A 19,838-nucleotide genomic window follows, 5' to 3' on the forward strand; every position below is an offset into this window, starting at 1 on the left:
TTACGTCAATTTAGGCTATCTCTTTATTGTGAGATGGACGATTTTGGTCCCACAACCATGCCTTTACTCTGACCCTCATTTATTTGTAGTTTTGCACTACGAAATGCTCTGCCCACAACCATGCCTTTACTGCAACTTGGACTCTCCGACTCCTTCGAATTATGACCGAGAAGAAAACAAAACACACATAGATATAATAGATAGAAGGAGATAGCCTAAATTGACGTAATTACCCCTCTCTCAGACGGTTATCTAACAAAAATATAAACGGAGGACCAAAAATGTCCTCGCCACAATAACTCTGTCCATAAAATGGCAAATTTTTTTATAAAGGACTAAAATTGTCCAAGCCACTATAAGTCTAGGACCAAAAATGTCTTTTACTCTTTTTTTTTTTTTTTTTTTTTATGAATTATCTAGTCAATGTCCTTTCAAAAAAAAAAAAAAAAAAAAATCTAGTCAATGTAGTTTAGAAGTCCTATTGTGTCATCATATTGAGATTAATATAGAAAAATTTGAAATTAATCTAACTAAAAAGAAAAAAATATTTATAAATTTCATATTAAAAAGTATTCGTGTGTGTATGTATAATTGTTAAAAACTTGTGAATTATTTGACATTAGTATTTTTCCCTTATTTAATTTAAATTTTAGTTATAAAAATATATATTAATTAATATAGAGCCCATTTTTGTTGCTACGCCCTGGGCCTATAAAATTATAAGACCGGGCCTGCATCAATCGTTATATATATAGTGGACCATGGTCCAACAAAACAACATCGTTTCTTTTCGTGGTTATGATAAATTAATCTTCAAAACTTTCCAGTGTGCCATTGTTACGTCTCCGAGTTTCAGAGCAGTTGTTTCTTCTCTTTTGGACACTATTGTTAGTCGATCGAAAGTTTCATTAAGGTTGAAAATTTGTAAAACGCAGCACCGAAACTGAAGTTGTAACACAAACAATTTGTAACGCAGTTCGGGCAAACAACCCTAATCTGCGAGGCACTTCTCAATTTGAAAACTTGCCTAAATCCACTAAAAGCTCAATATTTAAAGTACACTGTTTGGAACCTGAAATTACACAATAGAATGATCTTTTCTACCAAACTATTGAAACCTAAACACATGTACTACTTTCTAGGGGAATTTAGTATCCTATTCTCAAAGACTCTCGTACCTCACAAGATTAATGTTGAATGCATGAGATCTACAATAAAGGACATCCCCTATTTATAGTAGCTATTCCTAACAGATTCGTAAATAACAAACTATTCCTAATCAAAATAGAACTAGAAAATCTTGAACAACAAATCCCCTTAGAACTAGTATTCTTCAATAACTATTCCTCTTAGTACTGATATTCCTTTATAGAACTGGAATTCTTTTTGCAAATAACTTTGACAAAATACTTTGAGTCAACAAAGGTGATAATATTTAATTTTTGTTATTCTATTGACAATGTTTCATTCTTTGTTAAAACGTATGTATTAAAAAATCAGAGACAATATTTTGCCATGTGGTTATATATAATACCTAAACAATACTGTATGTGATTTCACCAAAAAATAATATTATTGAGTGTTTGCTATAATAAACTCATAGTTGCATTCAAAAAAAAAAAAAACTCATAGTTATACATATATATATATATATATATATATATATATATATATATATATATATATATATATATATATATATATATATTGAATGTATATTGTTAAATGAAACTGTAGTTGATCGAATTAATAAAATGATACTTTAGTGTTGCTGTAATGAAACTATAGCGTGTATAAACTGAAATTGAAATGAAACTATTGCATGTATAAACTGAAACTGAATAACAAGTCTAAAACTAAATAACAAGTCTGAAACTGAATAATAAATCAAACCCTTGAGGTTTGGTTAATGATGGATGAGTCATTTCCACTCAACCGCATTCCTCAGATTGTCAAATGGAACTTCAATTGAATTAAAATGATACTTTAGTGTTGTTGTAATGAAACTATTGTGTGTTTAAATTGAAACTAAATGATGAGAGAGGTTGCAACATGGATCATTATGGAATTTGTCATCTACCATTGTTAACAGAACAAATTTCAAACGAGGTTGTTTTTCTACCTGGTCCACACTGTTACTACCATGGTCCACGGTAAAATTTGTGGTATGACATTCTTAACTTCAAAATTCAATTAAAATTTAAGAATAATTAGTACTTTAATATTAATTAGTATCATTTATTCGGTGTGTTTTGAAGGGCATTCAGCTTGATAAGGTGTTTCATTGCATTGGTAGAGCAGAATTACGATACAGTGGTTAAATGGTTGACGGATGATGTGGTGTTTGCTAATATAGTTACCTTATCAGTTAATTTTGATTTATTTGATTATTATTAATTATTTGACTTGGTTAAGTAATCAATATGATTGTTCGGTTAATTAGTTTTTTTTTTAACAACTTATTGTTCTAAAATGCTAAAATTCAAAAAATTGTTTAAAACAAGTTTTTCATTAGTTTTTTGAGAAAGTCATTTTGTATATAATCAGTTATCAGCTATCAGCTAACAACCAATTTATCAAACACTTTTATACAATTAACTAGTGTTATCAACTAGTGAGATCCACTAACCCAATTAACTTATTGCTATTTACCCAACACCTCTTATGTATTCCCTCGTGATCCTTTGTTGGATTTGTTGGAGAAGTGCAATGTTTGTATAAAACAATATTGAGAGATCAAGATAATGAATATTTTCAGAGTATATTAGTATCTTTCTGACTATTGATTTTTTTTTCTTTTAATTTTACTTTTCCTTAAAGCAACTTCATCAATAAAGAGCTTCTCTTTATGGAAATTGGAAATTTTGGACCATAACTTTGATGGCATGCATGAGTACGTGTTGATAATTTAAAGGCACTTTAATTGTGTGTTTCCTTCTTTTGAACATGTCATCTCATAAATTGACTTGAAAAATTCCAGGTGTCTCAAAATCAACTTTCACTACATAAGATATATAAAGTACACAAAAAAAAAAAAAAATCCTGAACTAACTTATTTAATTTATCAATTAATTTTAACTTATTTATTACTATTAAATGTTTAATTTGATTAAACAATCAATATAAATATATTTATTAGTTAGGTTATTTTAACAACTTATTGTTTCAAAATGCTAAAATTAAAAAAGTTGTTCAAAATAACTTTTTCAATAAGATATTTGAGAAAGTCATTTTGCAGGTAATCAACTATCAGCTAATTTACCAAACACTTTTTCACAATCAGCTAATGCTATCAACTAGTAAAACACACTAACCCAATCAGCTAATAGGTATCAGCTAACTACTATTTACCAAACACTCCCATGCTTGATGAATTCAACCAAAAGACAATAACAAGAGTAATAAATTATATCAAATTTGATACATTTAGGTATAAGTGTATAACCACCCCCTTTTAGGCATAAATCAGTCTCTATTAATAATTACTTGATGTATCATTCTTTAATTTTATATATTTTTATATTTAATTATTATGTAGATTCTTTATTAACTTATGGTGCAGTCGGTCATGTAATGAGTATTACAGAGTATTTAATAATTTTAGAATGGAAAAGTAACATTTACAAAAAAAAAAAAAAAGAAAAATCAAATTACCAAAAATATCAAGTACATAAGATGTACTTAGTTTGTATTTAGTTAAAATTATAAGATTATAATATTAACTTATTTGGTTAAACATTTTATGTTATATGATCACTTACTTTTATACCATCAACCCATTTCTCAAATTTTAAAAGAAAAGAAAAAAAAAAGGATAACAAGCTAGGGTTTAATTCCACACCTAAGACACAAACCAAACATGAAAGTGGAAAATGCACCTTTGGTTCGTCCTTTGTTATCCTTTATGAAATTTGGTCCATATTTTTCATTTTTAACAAATTTGAAAAACTCTTAAATAGTTCATTAAATTTTTACAGTTCGTGCAATTAGACCATTCTCTAAAAAGATTGTGCATTTAAAATATTTAACATAAAAAATGTATGCAATTAGCATTATTTGTAGGTTTCTTCTAGGTAAAAACATTTTTTTTTTTTTTTGAAAACAAACAACTTAGATTTCATTCTCCATAGAGATAACGTCAAACAAGAAAAAAGGGGGGCGAAGTAGCCCAAACCATGCAATCAGCAATGAACAACTTCCCTCGCCAGAATGTGAGCTGCTGTGTTCGCAGATCGCTTAACAAACATAAAGCTAATACAATAGAAATCATTATTAGCTAATTTTACGAATATTCTCTAGAACTAGATCAAAAGAAGAAACTAGACTAGGATTGTTAAGTCCCTGGATAACCAATAAATTAAAGCATCTGTTTCGACTTGGACCTGATTAACGTTCAATTCCTTCAACCATTTCAACGCTTCCCTAATGCTGATGACTTCTGCTTCCTTTGACTGGAATTGTCCTTGCTACATCTTCTCTTTTGCTTCCAAAAATCTGCCTTCATCATTGCGTGAAATGAATCCCAAACCAATTGTATTCAAGTCTTTGTTGTAGGCTGCATCCACATTTAATTTTGTCCAACCTTTTGGGGGTTTTTTTTTCACCGAGCTTCTGGTTGTGATTGAGATTTGCTGTTGGTTATTTGAACTTTGGTCCATGCCTCCAAGAAGCTTTGAACCCCACCCACCATAATAGCACTAGAAGGGGAAGAGTTGTTCCACACCTTATGGTTTATTGTCTCCCAAATCTTCTAGCATGTGACAAGCAGTAAATAGAAGGAATCTGTATTCATGCCTTTCTTGTTGATTGCGATCTGGTCTGTAAAGCTTTTGGCATTGCTTGTGGGCATAACTTTGAGAATTTTCCAGTAGTCTTTGGCAAACTTGCAAGTAGTGAACATATGCAGCACAGTTTCCTAGTAGTTCAAGCACATATTACACATTGAATAACATTGAACTTGTCTAAAATTTAGATTAATAGTAGTGAGAAACTTGTTTGTACAGGCCTGCCAAATGAAGTTCTTCACCTTAGGGTTATGATCTTCATTCACTATCCATTCACTCCAAGCATCCGGTAACAGCTTCTTACTGAGTAAATTCCTTTCTCCTCACCACTCCAAATGTCCAAATGAGTTTATCACCACTCCAAATGTCCAAATGAGTTTATCCTCATGCTTGACATTAGGGATAGGGATTTTGAGAATCTGATTTCTGTCACTCTCTTCAAAGATATCCCCTAAGATTTCATTGTCCTAGCTATTGCCTTCAATGTTCATGAGGGCTGCCATTTTGGTGCAATTAAGGTAGACAGGTTTTGGAGTTTGAATAAAGTGGTTATGTTTATTTGGGAGCCAGGGGTCTTCCCATACTTGTATGTTCTTCCCGTTTCCTGCCCTCCATCTGCAATTGTCCTTAATAACCTTTTGGCTTTCCAAGATACTCCTTCACACAAAGGAAGGGTTATTCCCTAGATTGGCATTGAGAAAGTAGGAGTTCCTAAAATACTTAGCTTTGAAAATTCTGCTCACCAAGGAGTCTGGGATTTTATAAGCCTCCATGCTTACTTGCCTAACAATGCAATGTTAAAATCTATGATGCTCTTGAACCCCATTCCTCCTACAGGTTTAGGTTTGCAAAGATCACTCCATGGTCCACCCTCTCGTGCCTACCCACGGAGGCGGTTTTCTAATGGCCCAATCTCGAGGCCATCAGTGCAGCATCCTCCAGCTCCCGGCCAATAACCGTTGATGGAAGGATCGGATCGTCTCACTTGAGTACCCGTGGCCTCTACCGATTGCCCGAGCTTGGTCCACTCATTATACAGAGAACAAGCTTGACAGGCACCACAGATAGTTGACTCGACTTTCATCTTTGGTAACCCACGAACACCTTCTATTTTTACAAGTTTATCGAGAAGTCTATAACTTAGATGACCCATTTTTTGATGCCATAGCTCAGCTTCATTCATGCTGGACCTGCAACATAGCATATTATTTGTTAGAATATAGCAATTATCAGTCGACCGTTTACCTTCCATGACACATTGTGTCAGCATCATGGCCCATTTGACCAGCCGTCCTGATGAGGTAGACGTTCGCAGAACAGCTCCAATCGGCTGGTCGATTAGCACCCGGATGGTTCTCCCCTAAAAATACGGGGTCAGTTTCTTGGCTGCGACGTACAAGGCGAGGATAACCTTTTCCAAGCGGGAGTAGCGGATCTCGGGACCTTGAAGGGCGTGAATTACATAATATGCGGGCCGCTGAACTCCCCCGGGATCCGTCCGGTATAACACGGCGCTGACGGCTTGGTCAAACACCGCTAAATATGCGTCCAACTCCTCCTTGGGCTCAGGTTTGGAGAGGACGATCGGAGACATCAAGCACTCCTTTAGTTCACTAAAGGCCGCCTTGCACTCATCATCTCACGTGAAGTTGTTCACTTTCCTCAAAGTCTTGAAGAACGGTAGTGCCTTCTCTGCTAGTTTGGAGAGGAACCGGCTAAGGGCGGCTAACCTTCCGGTTAACTACTGAACTTCGCGAACGGTGGTCGGCGGCTGCATCTCGAGAATAGCCTTTAAGATTGCTGGGTTGGGCTCAATCCCTCGCTTCGTCATCAGGAAGCCCAAGAACTTGTCGGTTTGGACCGCAAATGTGCACTTGGTCGGGTGGCGATACGTACGCATAATTCAAAGCACGCCCGGAGGTCCCGATCGTGCTGCGACCGATCCAGGTTCTTTACCAGCATATCGTCAATATAGGCCTTCATTGTTCGCCCTAGCAGCCCGTTGAACAGAGTGTTGATCATTCGTTGGTACGTTGCGCCGGCGTTTCCAAGTCCGAATGGCATGACTCAGTAATAGTAGAGGCCGTCCGGCGAGACGAAGGAGGTTTTGCTCTCGTCATCCTCCGTTAGACCTGGCAATTATCGACAGGACCCGTTAACACGACACGAAACTAAACACGAAAATAACGGGTTAGTGTTTAGCCTTAATGTGTCCCGGGTCGTTAACGGGTTGACCCGTTAAAGACCCGTTATGATTCGTGTCTTAACAGGTCAACCCGTTAAATCCGTTAAGAACTCGTTTAACCTATTAATATTATCGTGTTAACCCGTTTACACGAACCTGTTTATAACCCGCTAAGAACCATTCTTGTAATATTATTTTACTTATTTAATAATTAATATAAAAGGAAATTTAAAACTAAAACCATAAAAATTTTGAAATTTGGAAAGTCCAAATCTTCTCGCCTCCCCCTCCGACCCTATGAGGCCGATCGGGAGGCGCACCTTCGATCCACCGTTACCCTACAGTCCTCCGAAGATCACGTGGATGACCTGCTTGTTGGCCGGGGGCAGGGGGTCCTGATCGGGATCCTTGTCCTTTTTTCCTTGATCCGATCTCTTGAAAATTTTCTTCCACGATGATTTTTTTCATTCTTCTTTCTTTGCCGTGAACTGGGCCAGCTTGCCCGATTGCAACAAGTCCTCAATCAATTGTTTTAGGTAAGTACATTCTTCGGCCTCGTGGCCTTTACATCGATGATAGTCAAATTACTTGTTCTTGTCCTGACCATCTCTGAACGGCTCGAGGAGCTGGATCATGTTACACGATTAAGCATATCGGAGGACGTCCACCGCCTGGGCGGTTGAGAGGTGTGAACTCGATCGGCTTGCCACGCCCTCTACCTTGCGGCTCGGTCGCTCTTCCCTCAGGTCGTCCTGGGGGCCTCCAATTCGTTCCGACCTCCTGTAACCATTTGACCGTATTTGCCTCTCCGGCGTTGGCATAATCGGTGATTCGACAGATGGCCTCGTCGTAACTCTTCGGGGGATGCATGATGAAATCTTGGTATAGCCCCCCGGCCTAGAGGGATGAATGGAGGACGTTCACCGCAATCCGATCATCCATCGGCTCAACCTCGCTGATGGCGTTCTTCCACTTTACTAGGAAGTCCGACGAGGATTTGCCCTCTAGCTGCTTTGCCTTTTCTAAGTATGTGAAATGCTTTCGCACAGCCCGGGATGTCGCAAAATTTTGGACGAACTTCTTGGCAAGCTCGGCGAAGCAAGGGATCGAATCAGGTTCTAGTGATATGAACCAATCCGCAGCTCGCCCGGTCAAGGTGGAGTAGAATGCTCAGCACATTACGGCGTCGATTACTCCCATCAACAACATGTTGTCGTAGTAGGAATTGACATGCGCCTCTAGATCGGACTTTCCATCATAGTCTTTACTTCCCTGGATATGTAAGTTGTACGGGTATGGCTGGTTCATAATCTTGGCCGTGGAAGGCATTTGTAACAGCGGCACCTCGGACTCATACGAACGGGGACTGTGCTCCTGTTTCCACTTGGTGAACTCCCAGCGGACCTATTCTAGGAATCCCTTAGCGTCCCCATGCAGATCATCCCGGTCAGGCCTTCTGGGTTCTTTGCCCCTTCAATTAAGGTCGGGAAGAACTGACTTCGCTTGAGTCACCCTGGTAACTCGCCGCCGCCGCGTCTATGGAGGTTCGGCCATTGCCGCGAGACCCCAAACGGTGTTGCATTGTCGGCCGGAGTCGCTCGAAGGCGCTGGTCCTCTGGTCTGCGTCCCAGGCACTCCCTAAGACCCTAATCTCGATCGGGCCGGGCGACGTTCGGATTGTGCTCGGCGAAGCTCTAGCTCCGTGGCACCTGTGGCGCCTCTAGCGGGCATGAATTCGGTCATGTTGGGTATGGGCACCTGGGTCTGCGGTGGGTATCCTCCTGGGACTAGTTGGAAAGGATACGATAGGGGCGGGGGGAATCCTTGCGGGCTATGCCAAAATTCGAACGCGGGTCGAACGGCCCGGCCGGATACATCGGGTACTTGAACGGCATATGCCCGACCATCGGTGGGAAGGCCGGTCCTTGCCCGGCCATCGTCGGGAAGGTTGTTCCTTGGTGAACTACATTGACTGGGTCAGGGGTAAAAGCTCTCTCCGGAGTGTTATTGAGATTGACTCCTGAGTTGAGCTGAGTACGGAGATCGGAGAAGCTCTCATCGAATTCCTAATTGTTGCGGAAATCCATGAACGGATACATCTCACTTAGGGTCAGTAATGCCAAATTGAATGGCTTCTCGTACTGATCCCCACAGATGGCGCCAAAATGATACTGTAAATACGAAGGTATGCGTACAGTATGGTATCGAACATAGAGTACGCAAGCGCGAGATCCTCCGACAGCGGGTCGGGAGTCTCCGGTCGAACAACTTAGAGTCTTCTAGTCAGTCCAAAAGTCCACCTCTCTCAGCATTTAATGCAATATTTATAGGAGGAAGGGGAGACACACTCCGGGCCTCCAGCATGAGCTACACGTGGCTCGCATGCACTGGATCCGGCCGGGGCCGAAGGAGCCCACGACACGTGGCACTATACCCCTGACAGCGTTGGACCACTGTCCGAAGGGGGTAGGTTGGGACCAACCGCAAGTGGTCGGTCCACGGCTAGAGGTCGGACTTCATCACAGCCCGTCTCGGCAAAACGATCGGGGTCTACGTTTCCGATCGGGGGCGATCGGGCTCCCCCAAGGACGATCCGGGGGTTCGTTACTGACCGGGTCTAACCGTAGCACAACCCAAGGAACGGGGGTAGTATCCATATCACCAGGGTCCACAGTGCACTATATAATACAAAGAATTCATGTTCATAATGCACAGAATTTATGTTTATAATACACAAAATTCGTGTCCATTATATCGTGTTTATGTGTATCTGTATTATAAACATGAATTATGCGCATTGTGAACATAAATTAAAATTCTATTTTGGACAAGGGTCACAGTTCCATATAACGATTGGAGTTAATTACCAAAATGGTCCACCTTGACTATAGCAAAATTACCAATTTGGTCCTTGACTAATTTTTTTAACCAATTAAGTCCCTCAACTTTAAAAATTTTAACCAATTCGGTCCTCCGTTTGTTTGACCGTTAGTCAACCGTTAACTTGGGATCAAATTGGTAATTTTACTATAGTCAATGGACCATTTTGGTAATTAACTTTATGGGTGGGCAATTCGGTTTAATTTTCTCGAATCGAACCAAACCGAACTAGTTTGGTTCGGTAATATACCAACAACCGAACGGTATTGAATTTTTGTATACCGAACGGTTCGATACAAAATCAATCCGAATTGTTCGATCAAAAATTGAACTGAACCGAATACCGTCTGATTTTTTTTAAAAAAATATAATAATAATAATAATATAATAATTATAAATAAATAAATAAAAATAAATCCAAGTCCTTTGCTGCTTGCTCTGCCGTTCAGCTCATATTCTTACGGGTATCTCTCGTAAATGTTTTACGGAGTATTTGATTTCTTTATTGTTTGTTATCAAAAGTTCTATATTATGTGTTATGGTATTTACATAGTCTATATCGAAAGTCTAATATATAACAAAATAGCAATCCAAAGTTCAAACGGTATTTAGTTCGGTTCGGTTTTTACCGAACAATTCAGTTCGGTTTGAGTTTTTACCGAACCGTTCGGTATACAAGAATCTATTACCGTTCGTTTGTTCGGTATATTATCGAATCTAACTAATTTGGTATAGATCGGTTCGAGAAAACTGAACCGAATAACCCACCCTTAAAGTTACTTATCAAAATGGTCCCTTGACTATAGCGAATTACCAATTTGGTCCCTTGTTAACGGTTGACTAACGGTCAAATAAACGAATGACCAAATTGATTAAAATTTTTAAAATTGAAGAACTTAATTGATTAAAAAAAAAAATAGTCAAGGACCAAATTGATAATTTCGCTATAGTCTAAGGACCATTTCGGTAATTAACTCTACGATTGAATTCCAAATAGAGCAACTTTTTGAAGCTTTTGATAAATTCAAGGCCGATTGGATGGGCTGTCGGGCCCAATATAATCCGACCCAAGTAAGCCTTCGATTCGCCGATGGCCCGTTATGTTTTACGGAGTACAAATATTTCCAGATAACTACATGTACCCCCTAAACTTTCTAATAATATCTCAAATTCCCCAATACTTTGAGAATCATGGAAACCCCTGCAGAAGCAATCGTTCTTTGCATTTGACGTTGAACCTCTGCGGTGGAAGTGTATACAGATGATCCGTGTGTTTATATGAATACAAACAGTGCAGAGTGCTTTTCCCCAATCAGAAGCAATCGCTCTTTTGAAATTCCATACTTCAACCCTTGTTCGCCCCATCTTCCGAATCTCAAATCGCATTTCTTACGAATTGTTACAACTTCATTTCAGGTGAAAACTCAATCCTGATCCTTTCTCTATCAGGGATTTCAGAAAAACAAAATCATCATTTTCTATATGATATTTGTTGTGATGTAAGGTTTTGAGCTAATATTTTACTCTTCGAATTTATTTCAGTTTCTGAAGTTTTTTTCAGGGAATTTTTTTTTTTTTTTAATTGCCTTGAATGGAGCAGGAGGGACCAAGTAGTTCCTCGGCAGTTCCTCGACGAGGCTGGAGAAAAGGCAAGCGTTTTTAGATCCTTGAGCTCCTTTTGTTTCTGTCTACTTTTGAACATTTGAAAAATAAATTTTGTTTGAATCAATGTGAAAGTAGTTTGAGCAAATTACGAAATGATTATAAACTGTCAATTTGAATGGTTTGCGAATGACATTTTCTGCTAACCATGGAATGTGTGAAGCCTGAAGATCATATTAATACCAATTTCATGCTGTATAAAGGGAGGAGGCTGACTTTGAGGAACTAATACCATTCTGTATCACACTTTATATATGTATGTATATAGTGGATATAATGATCAAGAATTTAGTGCCTTCTTTTGGCGAATTCACTGATAACTGGTGGTCATTTCATGTGTTTGAAACTTTAGTAGAATATGAAGTTGGTATTTTTTTATTTTTTTTTTATGAATTGCAAACGATATGATTTTTCACCAAAAGTCATTGATCAAAGTTGGTTGTCTTAATTTCAAACGTTAACTTCATCCACAACTTGCAGCTCTGTACCAGTTTACTCAACAAGATCTCCCAGCCTGTAAACCTGTTCTAACACCAAAATGGGTAAGCAAGCACAAAGCTCTGCTGGCAGCTCCACTTTACCAGCTTTTTTAACTCATGCGAGTTACTTGAGCTATCCTGTGATTTGCAGGTCATTTCAACATTTTTCATCACAGGAATTATCTTTATTCCCATGGGGTTTCTCTTTCTTCACGCTTCACGGAGTGTAATATTTTTTTATTTTTTATTTTCACATTGAGTGATATTAATATGCCCTTTGGTTATCTTCTTGCTCTATTCAGTTATTGCTAGTCTTCCTTGAAGGATTAATTAAGTTGCATTGCAGGTTGTTGAGATAGTGGACAGATATGATACTGAGTGTATACCTGTACCATTTAGAAATACTAAAGTGGCATATATCGTAGATGACTCAGTTCCCAAAAATTGTACCCGGTACTTAAAGGTAGCATTTCTTTGTAACGTTATTTTAAACTTATTACTATATAAGCATACTGGCCCAACGTTTCTTGGATATTAGATGATATTTATGGTACTTTTGGTTTGCATTTTCCCATCACAGGTGCCTAAGTACATGAAGGCTCCAATTTACATTTATTATCAGCTTGATAACTACTACCAAAACCACAGAAGGTGAGCTTTTCTACAGGAACCAATGTGGGTTTACATTATATTCGATGTCTTTGGTATATGTTCGAATCACAGAAAGACTTGATTTGGAATTTCCAATTGAATTGGAATTCAATTTTTTGGCATGAAAATTTAATAATTCAAGAAATATGGAAAAAGACATATATTACCCTTGGTATGGAAAAAAAAAGGGTTAAAAAAGAAGATGAACTTCTGCAAATTTAGAAAGACAATATCATGATATTCATCCAATGGTCCAATGTCTTAAACACCCAACACCATCATGATAAGGAAATGGGCTCAATCATATAATCCTCCACTAGGATTAGGATTCAGGGAAGAGATTGTTGACTATTGTACGTTGGTTGATGGAGGGGCATGTTAATGTGGCCATCAATTTTGTCTTGCTCTCTGTTGTATTAATTGTTCATTATCAAGAAGGGGGTCGTTTGATGCCCGTGATTTTAAACAGAGCATACAAGAACCAACAAAAAAATCCCAATTTTCATGTTAATGAGAATCACTTTCTTTAGAAGGAATTAAAGTTGACGGAGTGGAAGTTTAAAGTTCCGGAATGGAGCATGAAAAGGATTAGATTGGAATTCAATGCTAGAACTTTGACTGTGCTCTTGCGTTATTTCTTATCCCAAGCAGATTGAGCTTCCCCATATAATATATGACCCAAACATTTCCCTGCAGTTATATTTGAAGTTCCTTGTGATTTTTCATGTTTATATTCTCCCTTTCTTCTGCTCTTTTCCTTTCTTTTCCATTTACGTATTTCTTTTTGTCTAGTTTACCATGTATTTGGGTTTTGACTCAGCTTTAAAATCTTAATCTAGGTATGTAAAAAGCAAAAGTGATCAACAGCTCTTACATGGATTGAGATATAACACTACAGGCTCTTGCAAACCTGAGGACACAAATAATGGTCTACCAATTGTCCCTTGTGGTCTGATTGCATGGAGCTTGTTTAATGACACATATGACTTTTCCCGTGGGGTTGATGAATTAAAAGTTAACAGAAAGAACATTGCATGGAGGAGTGACCGTGCTCACAAATTTGGGAAGCATGTGTATCCATTTAACTTTCAGAATGGGTCTTTAATTGGTGGTGCAAAGTTAGATCCCAGCATTCCTGTAAGACTTAACTTTGATGCTCAACAATCAATTAACATCAGCTAAAAATATATAATATTTTGGAGATTCTGCAATAGAAATTGTGAAAAAGCCCTTTAGTATTCATCACCAAGCCCCAATTTGGAGCTTATCTACTCCGAAAATCAGTCTCTGGGCCAAACAAAGTGCAAAATTGTTGCTAAGGCTGGATAAAGCTTCTTCATTCAAGAAGCTCTTTTTTCTAAGGCTAGCTGAACCAAAGAAGCACTTAGTACTCATTGGTGTAACCAAAATCTGATTGGCATCTATTTTCTATTACTTGAAACAGTTAGGTTGAAGTTTAGAATACTGACATATTGTCTTTTATACTCCCATCATAATGCACATTTTGTATAGAAACAGTATGAACTAAAAATTTTGTACCAAAAAAAAAAAAAAAAGAATGAACTAAAAATTTCATATTGTATGTTCTCAGGATGTCCATTAAGTAGTGAATGACACTAAATAAGTCCTTGTTGTCAATTGAAACCTTAGTAGTTTCTTCAGTACTATCTTCTATATTCTATGAGTCTCATCTAAACAGTCAACATAGCGTTTTAATTAAATTGTTTTGCTTCATATACCTTCTATATATATATATTGTTGCTTATTCATTTAATTCATGATTTTTACCTGCTCCTTTTTTGTGTTTGACTTCAATGTATCAATTAGCTAAGTGATCAGGAGGATCTTATTGTATGGATGAGAACTGCTGCCCTCCCGACCTTCCGAAAGTTATATGGAAGGATTGAAGAAGATTTAGATGCAGGTGATGTAATAGTTGTGAAGCTTGTGAACAACTATAATACTTACAGTTTTGGTGGACGCAAGAAACTTGTTCTTTCAACATCTAACTGGCTGGGAGGCCAGAATAACTTCCTTGGGATGGCCTATATTTGTGTTGGCGCTTCATTTATCTTCGTCGCATGTGTTTTCATACTGCTTCATCTGAAAATTTCAAGGTAATGTTAAATAGATGCTGATCTAGCTTCTATCAGAAGTTGTAGTTGTTAAATACTTCACAAATCATTTCTATTGTTTCATATAAGCATCTTTTGATTCTTTTCAACTTCCATCTAAATTGAAAGATAAAGGGCACTTTGTCAGTTTGTCATTTATACAGATATTTGTCATATGGAAAGATAATTGGATCTTTATGAAGTTTAAGACGTAAAGCATCCCCCCCCCCCCCCCCCCCCCACCTCCCTCCCCAAATTGTGTGTATAGTGTACTCAGCAGCTCATACACCAACCCTCCCTCCCCCACTGTGCTTAATGGGGAACATAATATAAGTTTTTTTTTTTTTTGTCGAAGGTTGAGAAGATTGTGAGAAATCATAGTGAAATTTCTGTTTCATGCGTAAACAGATTCTCTGGGAACACGTAATCAGTCCAGTGCACCAATTGTACTTTGGTAAAATCTAGAAAGACATGTAAAACATAACGTCCTGCCATATAAAGAAAGAATGGCACTGGCTTAGATTCAGAAATGATCGTGTGTCCTTTTTGTTTAGCATCTCAAGGAAGTGATTGGAAGTAAAGTTGCAATAGTAATAATGTATGGAATCTAATTTCATTGAACTGCAAGTACTATAATATAAGTTCTGATTATTGTCTGTTCTTCACCACAAGCAAGCAATCATTTATTGTCTGTTTTATTACTTTGTCGATTACTTATCATTCTTTAAATTTCTTTTCTGGATAGCTGGGTAATGTTGTTTAAGCCATTGTGCATATTTACCCTTGAACCTCTTCAGTTTGTGCATCTATAATAGAACTCCATTAAAGGGTTTTATCTTGAACCACTGCAATTCTCCTGCTCTTTACTTTTACCTGGATCCCTGATCACCTGTTCCTGACGTTTGCATCTCTTCGATTTTCTCATCTGCTCCATTTCAATGTGCAGACCTTATGGAGAAACAAACTTATCTCGGAACTGGAAGGGCGGGCCAAATTGAAAGGTGACATTGCTGCTTCTGAACAGTTGGTTGAATAGCGTGGTATACGTGAAGCTCTGAAGTACAGAGTTAGTTAAGTTTACCTTCTTTTTTTTTTTTTCAAATTCTGAAGTTCAAAACAACAGATTTAACCTTGTAATAAGTCCATATTATGTATTATGTAATAGGGGTCCTAGGTTCAACCATTTTGCCTAATTCATGTTCAGAAGTTGTTTGTAATTGTTCATTGATCTTCTGTATAAATACATATTATATATTGTATTGAATACAACTTGATGTAGTTGTTTGTTATTTAACATGAGATAGTGTTACTGTCACTCATTTGAATGCAAATCCCACATCTTCCCATGAGAGAGAGCATTTCAAGTATTTTAAATTGAGTTTGTTTCAAATTAAAATAAAAATTTGAGTTTGGTCGATTAAATTAATAGTTTTTTTAAGGAAAAAAAAAGATTTAACATTAATAATTAAGGATAGGGAAACATTATATTAAAATGCATATTGTTTGCTTCTTGCCAATCATGTGATGAACATAAAAGATTTGCTTTTGTTCTATGGCAGAATAAAATTAAATGACTTTTTAAAAAAAAAACGAATAAAATGACTTTTAATTTGCCAACATGGATGACACTAGTTTGTAATGGGTTACACTTTGTATTTTCCCATTCCTTTGCTAATCACACTTTATACTATACATTATTTTCTATCATTAAACAATTCAATTGAATAAGAAAATTAAAACCTTTATATCATCGATAAGAGTTTTAAAGACAGTAATCTTTTTAACTAGTATTACATAATTAAGACAGTACATAAGACATTACATAATTTTATAATTGCATGTTTCTTTCGCTACCCCAAAAGAGATACACTGATCCCCAAACCCCCAAACACACGGTCTCTAGACCAAAAGTTAAGGAAAAATGTATATATAGCATGGTGTTACTGAAGAAAAATTGAAGCTTGGGGTAGCTCAAACATGTACACCTTATTAATTAAAATCTTGAAATGCGAAAAAACATTTCCGAAAAATGAGTAATTAACAGTTTTTATCTCACAATATTTCAATGTACCTATTTATCAATGCATACGACACAAGAGAAAGAACCAGAGGAACCATGTAGAATACTTTAGTGCCGCCGCTGCTGGTGATGCTGTTTCCGGCGCCGGTGGCGGCGGGCGACGGAAAATTCCCCTCTTCGAAGATGGTATCCAACGTGGGAACGTTGGAAATCTTCCGCGGAGTAATCAGGGCCGACGGTGCAACCTCGAAAGTCCTTCGCCGGAACCTCATTATTAGCCTGCGATGCATGGTGATGATTGTCGTCGGAATATTGCTCCGGCTTTGGCGATCTTGCCACCCTCCTCTCCGGAGAGAGTGTCCTCTGCTCTTCAGGGCAAATGACCGGAGAAGAGAAGACTTTGGCGATTTTGGACGGTGTTTTGCCGCGCTACTTGTACTAGTTTTTGTCCGAAAACCTTGGGTTGAATTCTTGATTAACGTTAATTATTTGTTTTATGTTTAATGTAGTTAATTATTATGAATGGTGGTGATGATCTTTTGTTATTGTTTGTTGGTATTGTTATAGATTTGAGGTCAGAGTTTATCGTTATAACTTTTATATTGTTATACAGATTTAATGTGAGAGTTCATTGTTATAACTTATATATATAGGGAAGGGTTTAGGTGCGGGGATGGCTTCCCGTGCGGTTGTGCGGTTGGACACACTCACCCACCTTAATTATTTACATGGCGCATCTTAAATATACAAATCACCACGCACATTAAGTCCACAAACAAATTAAATCACCTTAAGAACACAAATCACTCACCTTAAGTACAAAACCCAAGCACATTAAGCACAGAACAAAGCACTTTGAGCACAAAATTCACACTTAAGATTTTAAAATGTCTCACTACATTAAGCACAAACTCATGCACATTAAGTACAAAACCCACGCACATTAAACAGAACCTCACGCACATTAAGCACAAAACCCACGTACTTTAAGTATTAACTCACAGACCTTAAGTTTCAACAACTACTGACATTAATCAATAACCTCACACACATTAAGCACAAACCCTACGCACATTAAGCACAAACTCTACTCACATTAAGAACAAATCTCACGCACCATAAGCACAAAAGCCCACACTTTAAGTTTTAACAACTATTCATATTAAGCACAACCCCAGGCACATTAAGCACATCACTGCTCACCTTAATTTTGACCTAGATGCAAAAATTACAAAATTGCCACACGTTTTTTTTTTTTTTTTTTAAATTTTGGTAATCCTGAACGTTGATTTAAGCGAGATGAATGAATGACACAAATTAAACCGCACAACCACACCTGGGCACCCTAACCGCACCAGAACCTAATTATATATATATATATATATATATATATATATATATATATATATATACACGTTTGCTAAAAATATATTGTCAATTTTTTTCGCCTAAAACCAGTACCACTCTTCATACTAGGAAATTCTTATATAATATCCAAATAACATATAACAATAACGCACATTGCATGTAATCTAGATTTAAGATTTATATATATACTAACATTTTGTACACGCGATACGTAAAAATTCATAGAATTATATATGCACAAATAATATATGTATTTTATACATACTGACACACATATATGATTTACCATTAATAGCCATTTAATTAAAATATAATCAATAATTAAATTAATTATATAATGATTTTAATAAAATGATAATTAAAGAATAGGAAAAAGATATGATAGATATAGGTGTATAGTAATAATGATGAAATTATCAATGTTATAATTAAAAAGTAACGGAGTTATAACGGTGTAAGGGTATTTTTGTCTAACAAGAATGTAGTAGGGACAATTTTGTCTAATAACAATGTAGTAGGGACAATTTTGTCTAATAACATTGAAGTGTACAACATTTAAAGTAAAATGTATACATTTATTAGCATACAAAAAGATGGACATAAATCAATGGTATAACCTTGATTGAGACTTATTATATTTTTAGATTAAATTAAATTAGATTAGATATGTGCACTTCTCACCACCACACAGTTATCTATTCTTTTTAGATTTAAGATTTATAATTTTAGTATAAGTGTATAAAAAAATTCAAAATAGTTACAAATGCAAATGAACAATCGTTTTCATTATTATATATACAGAAAAAGAGAAGAGAAAGTGAGATTCGACGGAAACAGAGGGAGAGCGTTCACAGCTATTCCAATCGCAGAACTCAAAACCCGCCGTTACGTTGGTGATGAATCATTCGCAGAACTCATCAGCGTCGGCCACCACCGGCTCATCACCGGCTGACGATTCCAAACAGAATCTCAACCAAGTCATCAACTCCATACAGAAAACCCTAGGGATGCTCCACCAACTCTATCTCACCGTCGACTCCCAGCTTCCGTTTCTCCAGCGCATGAACGCTCTTGTGTCGGAGCTTGATAATATGGCGAAATTAGCAGAGAAGTGTGATATTCAGGTGCCCATGGAGGTTCTCAGTTTAATTGATGATGGGAAGAATCCAGATGAGTTTACTAGGGATGTTTTGAATAGTTGCATTGCCAAAAACCAGATTACCAAAGGAAAAACAGATGCTTTCAAGGGTTTGCGGAAGCATCTTTTGGATGAACTTGAAGAGGCATTTCCTGATGAAGTGGAAGCTTATAGGATGAGTCGTGCAACTTCTGCAGCAGAAGCAAAACAGGCATTACCAAATGGCGACGTGAAGGTGAAGCCAGAAATGTGAAAATCGAGGCTTCCTTTACAACATTATTCATTAGTACTTCTGGAGCTTTGTTTTAAAGTTTTATTATGAAAATCAAAAGTGATTTTATCAAATCTCAAAATATTTCGCCAAACATTGTTAATTATTAAGTGTTATATTTTATGTTTTATGAACATCTCTTCAGTTTATCTATCAAATAACTGATATGTTCTATTGTATATTTGTTGATTAATATGCTCTATTCAAATCTATCCTGCAAATATATTATTGAGGTTTAAAGTTTGACAATTTGAAAATAATAATTTAATAGTAAAATGTATATGCT

General features: G+C 36.8%; 2 protein-coding genes and 1 long non-coding RNA gene across 7 annotated transcripts; 2 read left to right on the forward strand and 1 right to left on the reverse strand.

Annotated features, from left to right (window-relative positions):
* The first annotated feature begins 11,002 nt into the window (after window positions 1–11,002).
* LOC109153818 (putative ALA-interacting subunit 2) lies at window positions 11,003–16,049 on the forward strand. Of its 5 annotated transcripts, none has more exons than XM_019301685.1 (9): window positions 11,003–11,265; window positions 11,392–11,498; window positions 11,992–12,053; window positions 12,142–12,216; window positions 12,337–12,453; window positions 12,571–12,641; window positions 13,481–13,778; window positions 14,469–14,758; window positions 15,702–16,049. In XM_019301685.1, exons 2-9 carry the CDS (start codon window positions 11,441–11,443, stop codon window positions 15,751–15,753), a joined length of 1,023 nt encoding a protein of 340 aa, XP_019157230.1. In that variant the 5' UTR covers window positions 11,003–11,265; window positions 11,392–11,440; the 3' UTR covers window positions 15,754–16,049. The 5 variants fall into 5 exon arrangements, with proteins under 5 accessions (XP_019157230.1, XP_019157228.1, XP_019157227.1 ...); XM_019301683.1 differs by having other exon boundaries at window positions 11,401–11,498; XM_019301682.1 differs by having other exon boundaries at window positions 11,411–11,498.
* On the reverse strand, window positions 12,477–18,789 carry LOC109153819. The gene is made up of 3 exons (XR_002049605.1): window positions 18,666–18,789; window positions 16,798–16,806; window positions 12,477–12,489 (listed from the first exon to the last, which is right to left on the reverse strand). It is a non-coding gene; the product is annotated as an uncharacterized LOC109153819 (long non-coding RNA).
* A 185-nt stretch (window positions 18,790–18,974) lies between these two features.
* LOC109153803 (mediator of RNA polymerase II transcription subunit 10b-like) lies at window positions 18,975–19,595 on the forward strand. The gene has a single exon (XM_019301663.1). It carries the CDS (start codon window positions 19,040–19,042, stop codon window positions 19,532–19,534), a length of 495 nt encoding a protein of 164 aa, XP_019157208.1. The 5' UTR covers window positions 18,975–19,039; the 3' UTR covers window positions 19,535–19,595.
* The last annotated feature ends 243 nt before the right edge of the window (window positions 19,596–19,838 follow it).

The sequence above is a fragment of the Ipomoea nil genome, unplaced genomic scaffold (assembly GCF_001879475.1).
Source record: "Ipomoea nil cultivar Tokyo-kokei standard unplaced genomic scaffold, Asagao_1.1 scaffold2541, whole genome shotgun sequence".
Classification (NCBI taxonomy): Eukaryota; Viridiplantae; Streptophyta; class Magnoliopsida; order Solanales; family Convolvulaceae; genus Ipomoea; species Ipomoea nil.

Bases quoted from the DNA above. Each gene is read 5' to 3' on its own strand.
- LOC109153818 (XM_019301685.1), top strand. From the start codon at position 11,441: ATGGAGCAGGAGGGACCAAGTAGTTCCTCGGCAGTTCCTCGACGAGGC. The intron at 13,779-14,468 runs GTAAGACTTAAC...TGTATCAATTAG, and splicing joins AGTTAGATCCCAGCATTCCT to CTAAGTGATCAGGAGGATCT. The intron at 14,759-15,701 runs GTAATGTTAAAT...TTCAATGTGCAG, and splicing joins CTTCATCTGAAAATTTCAAG to ACCTTATGGAGAAACAAACT.
- LOC109153803 (XM_019301663.1), top strand. From the start codon at position 19,040: ATGAATCATTCGCAGAACTCATCAGCGTCGGCCACCACCGGCTCATCA.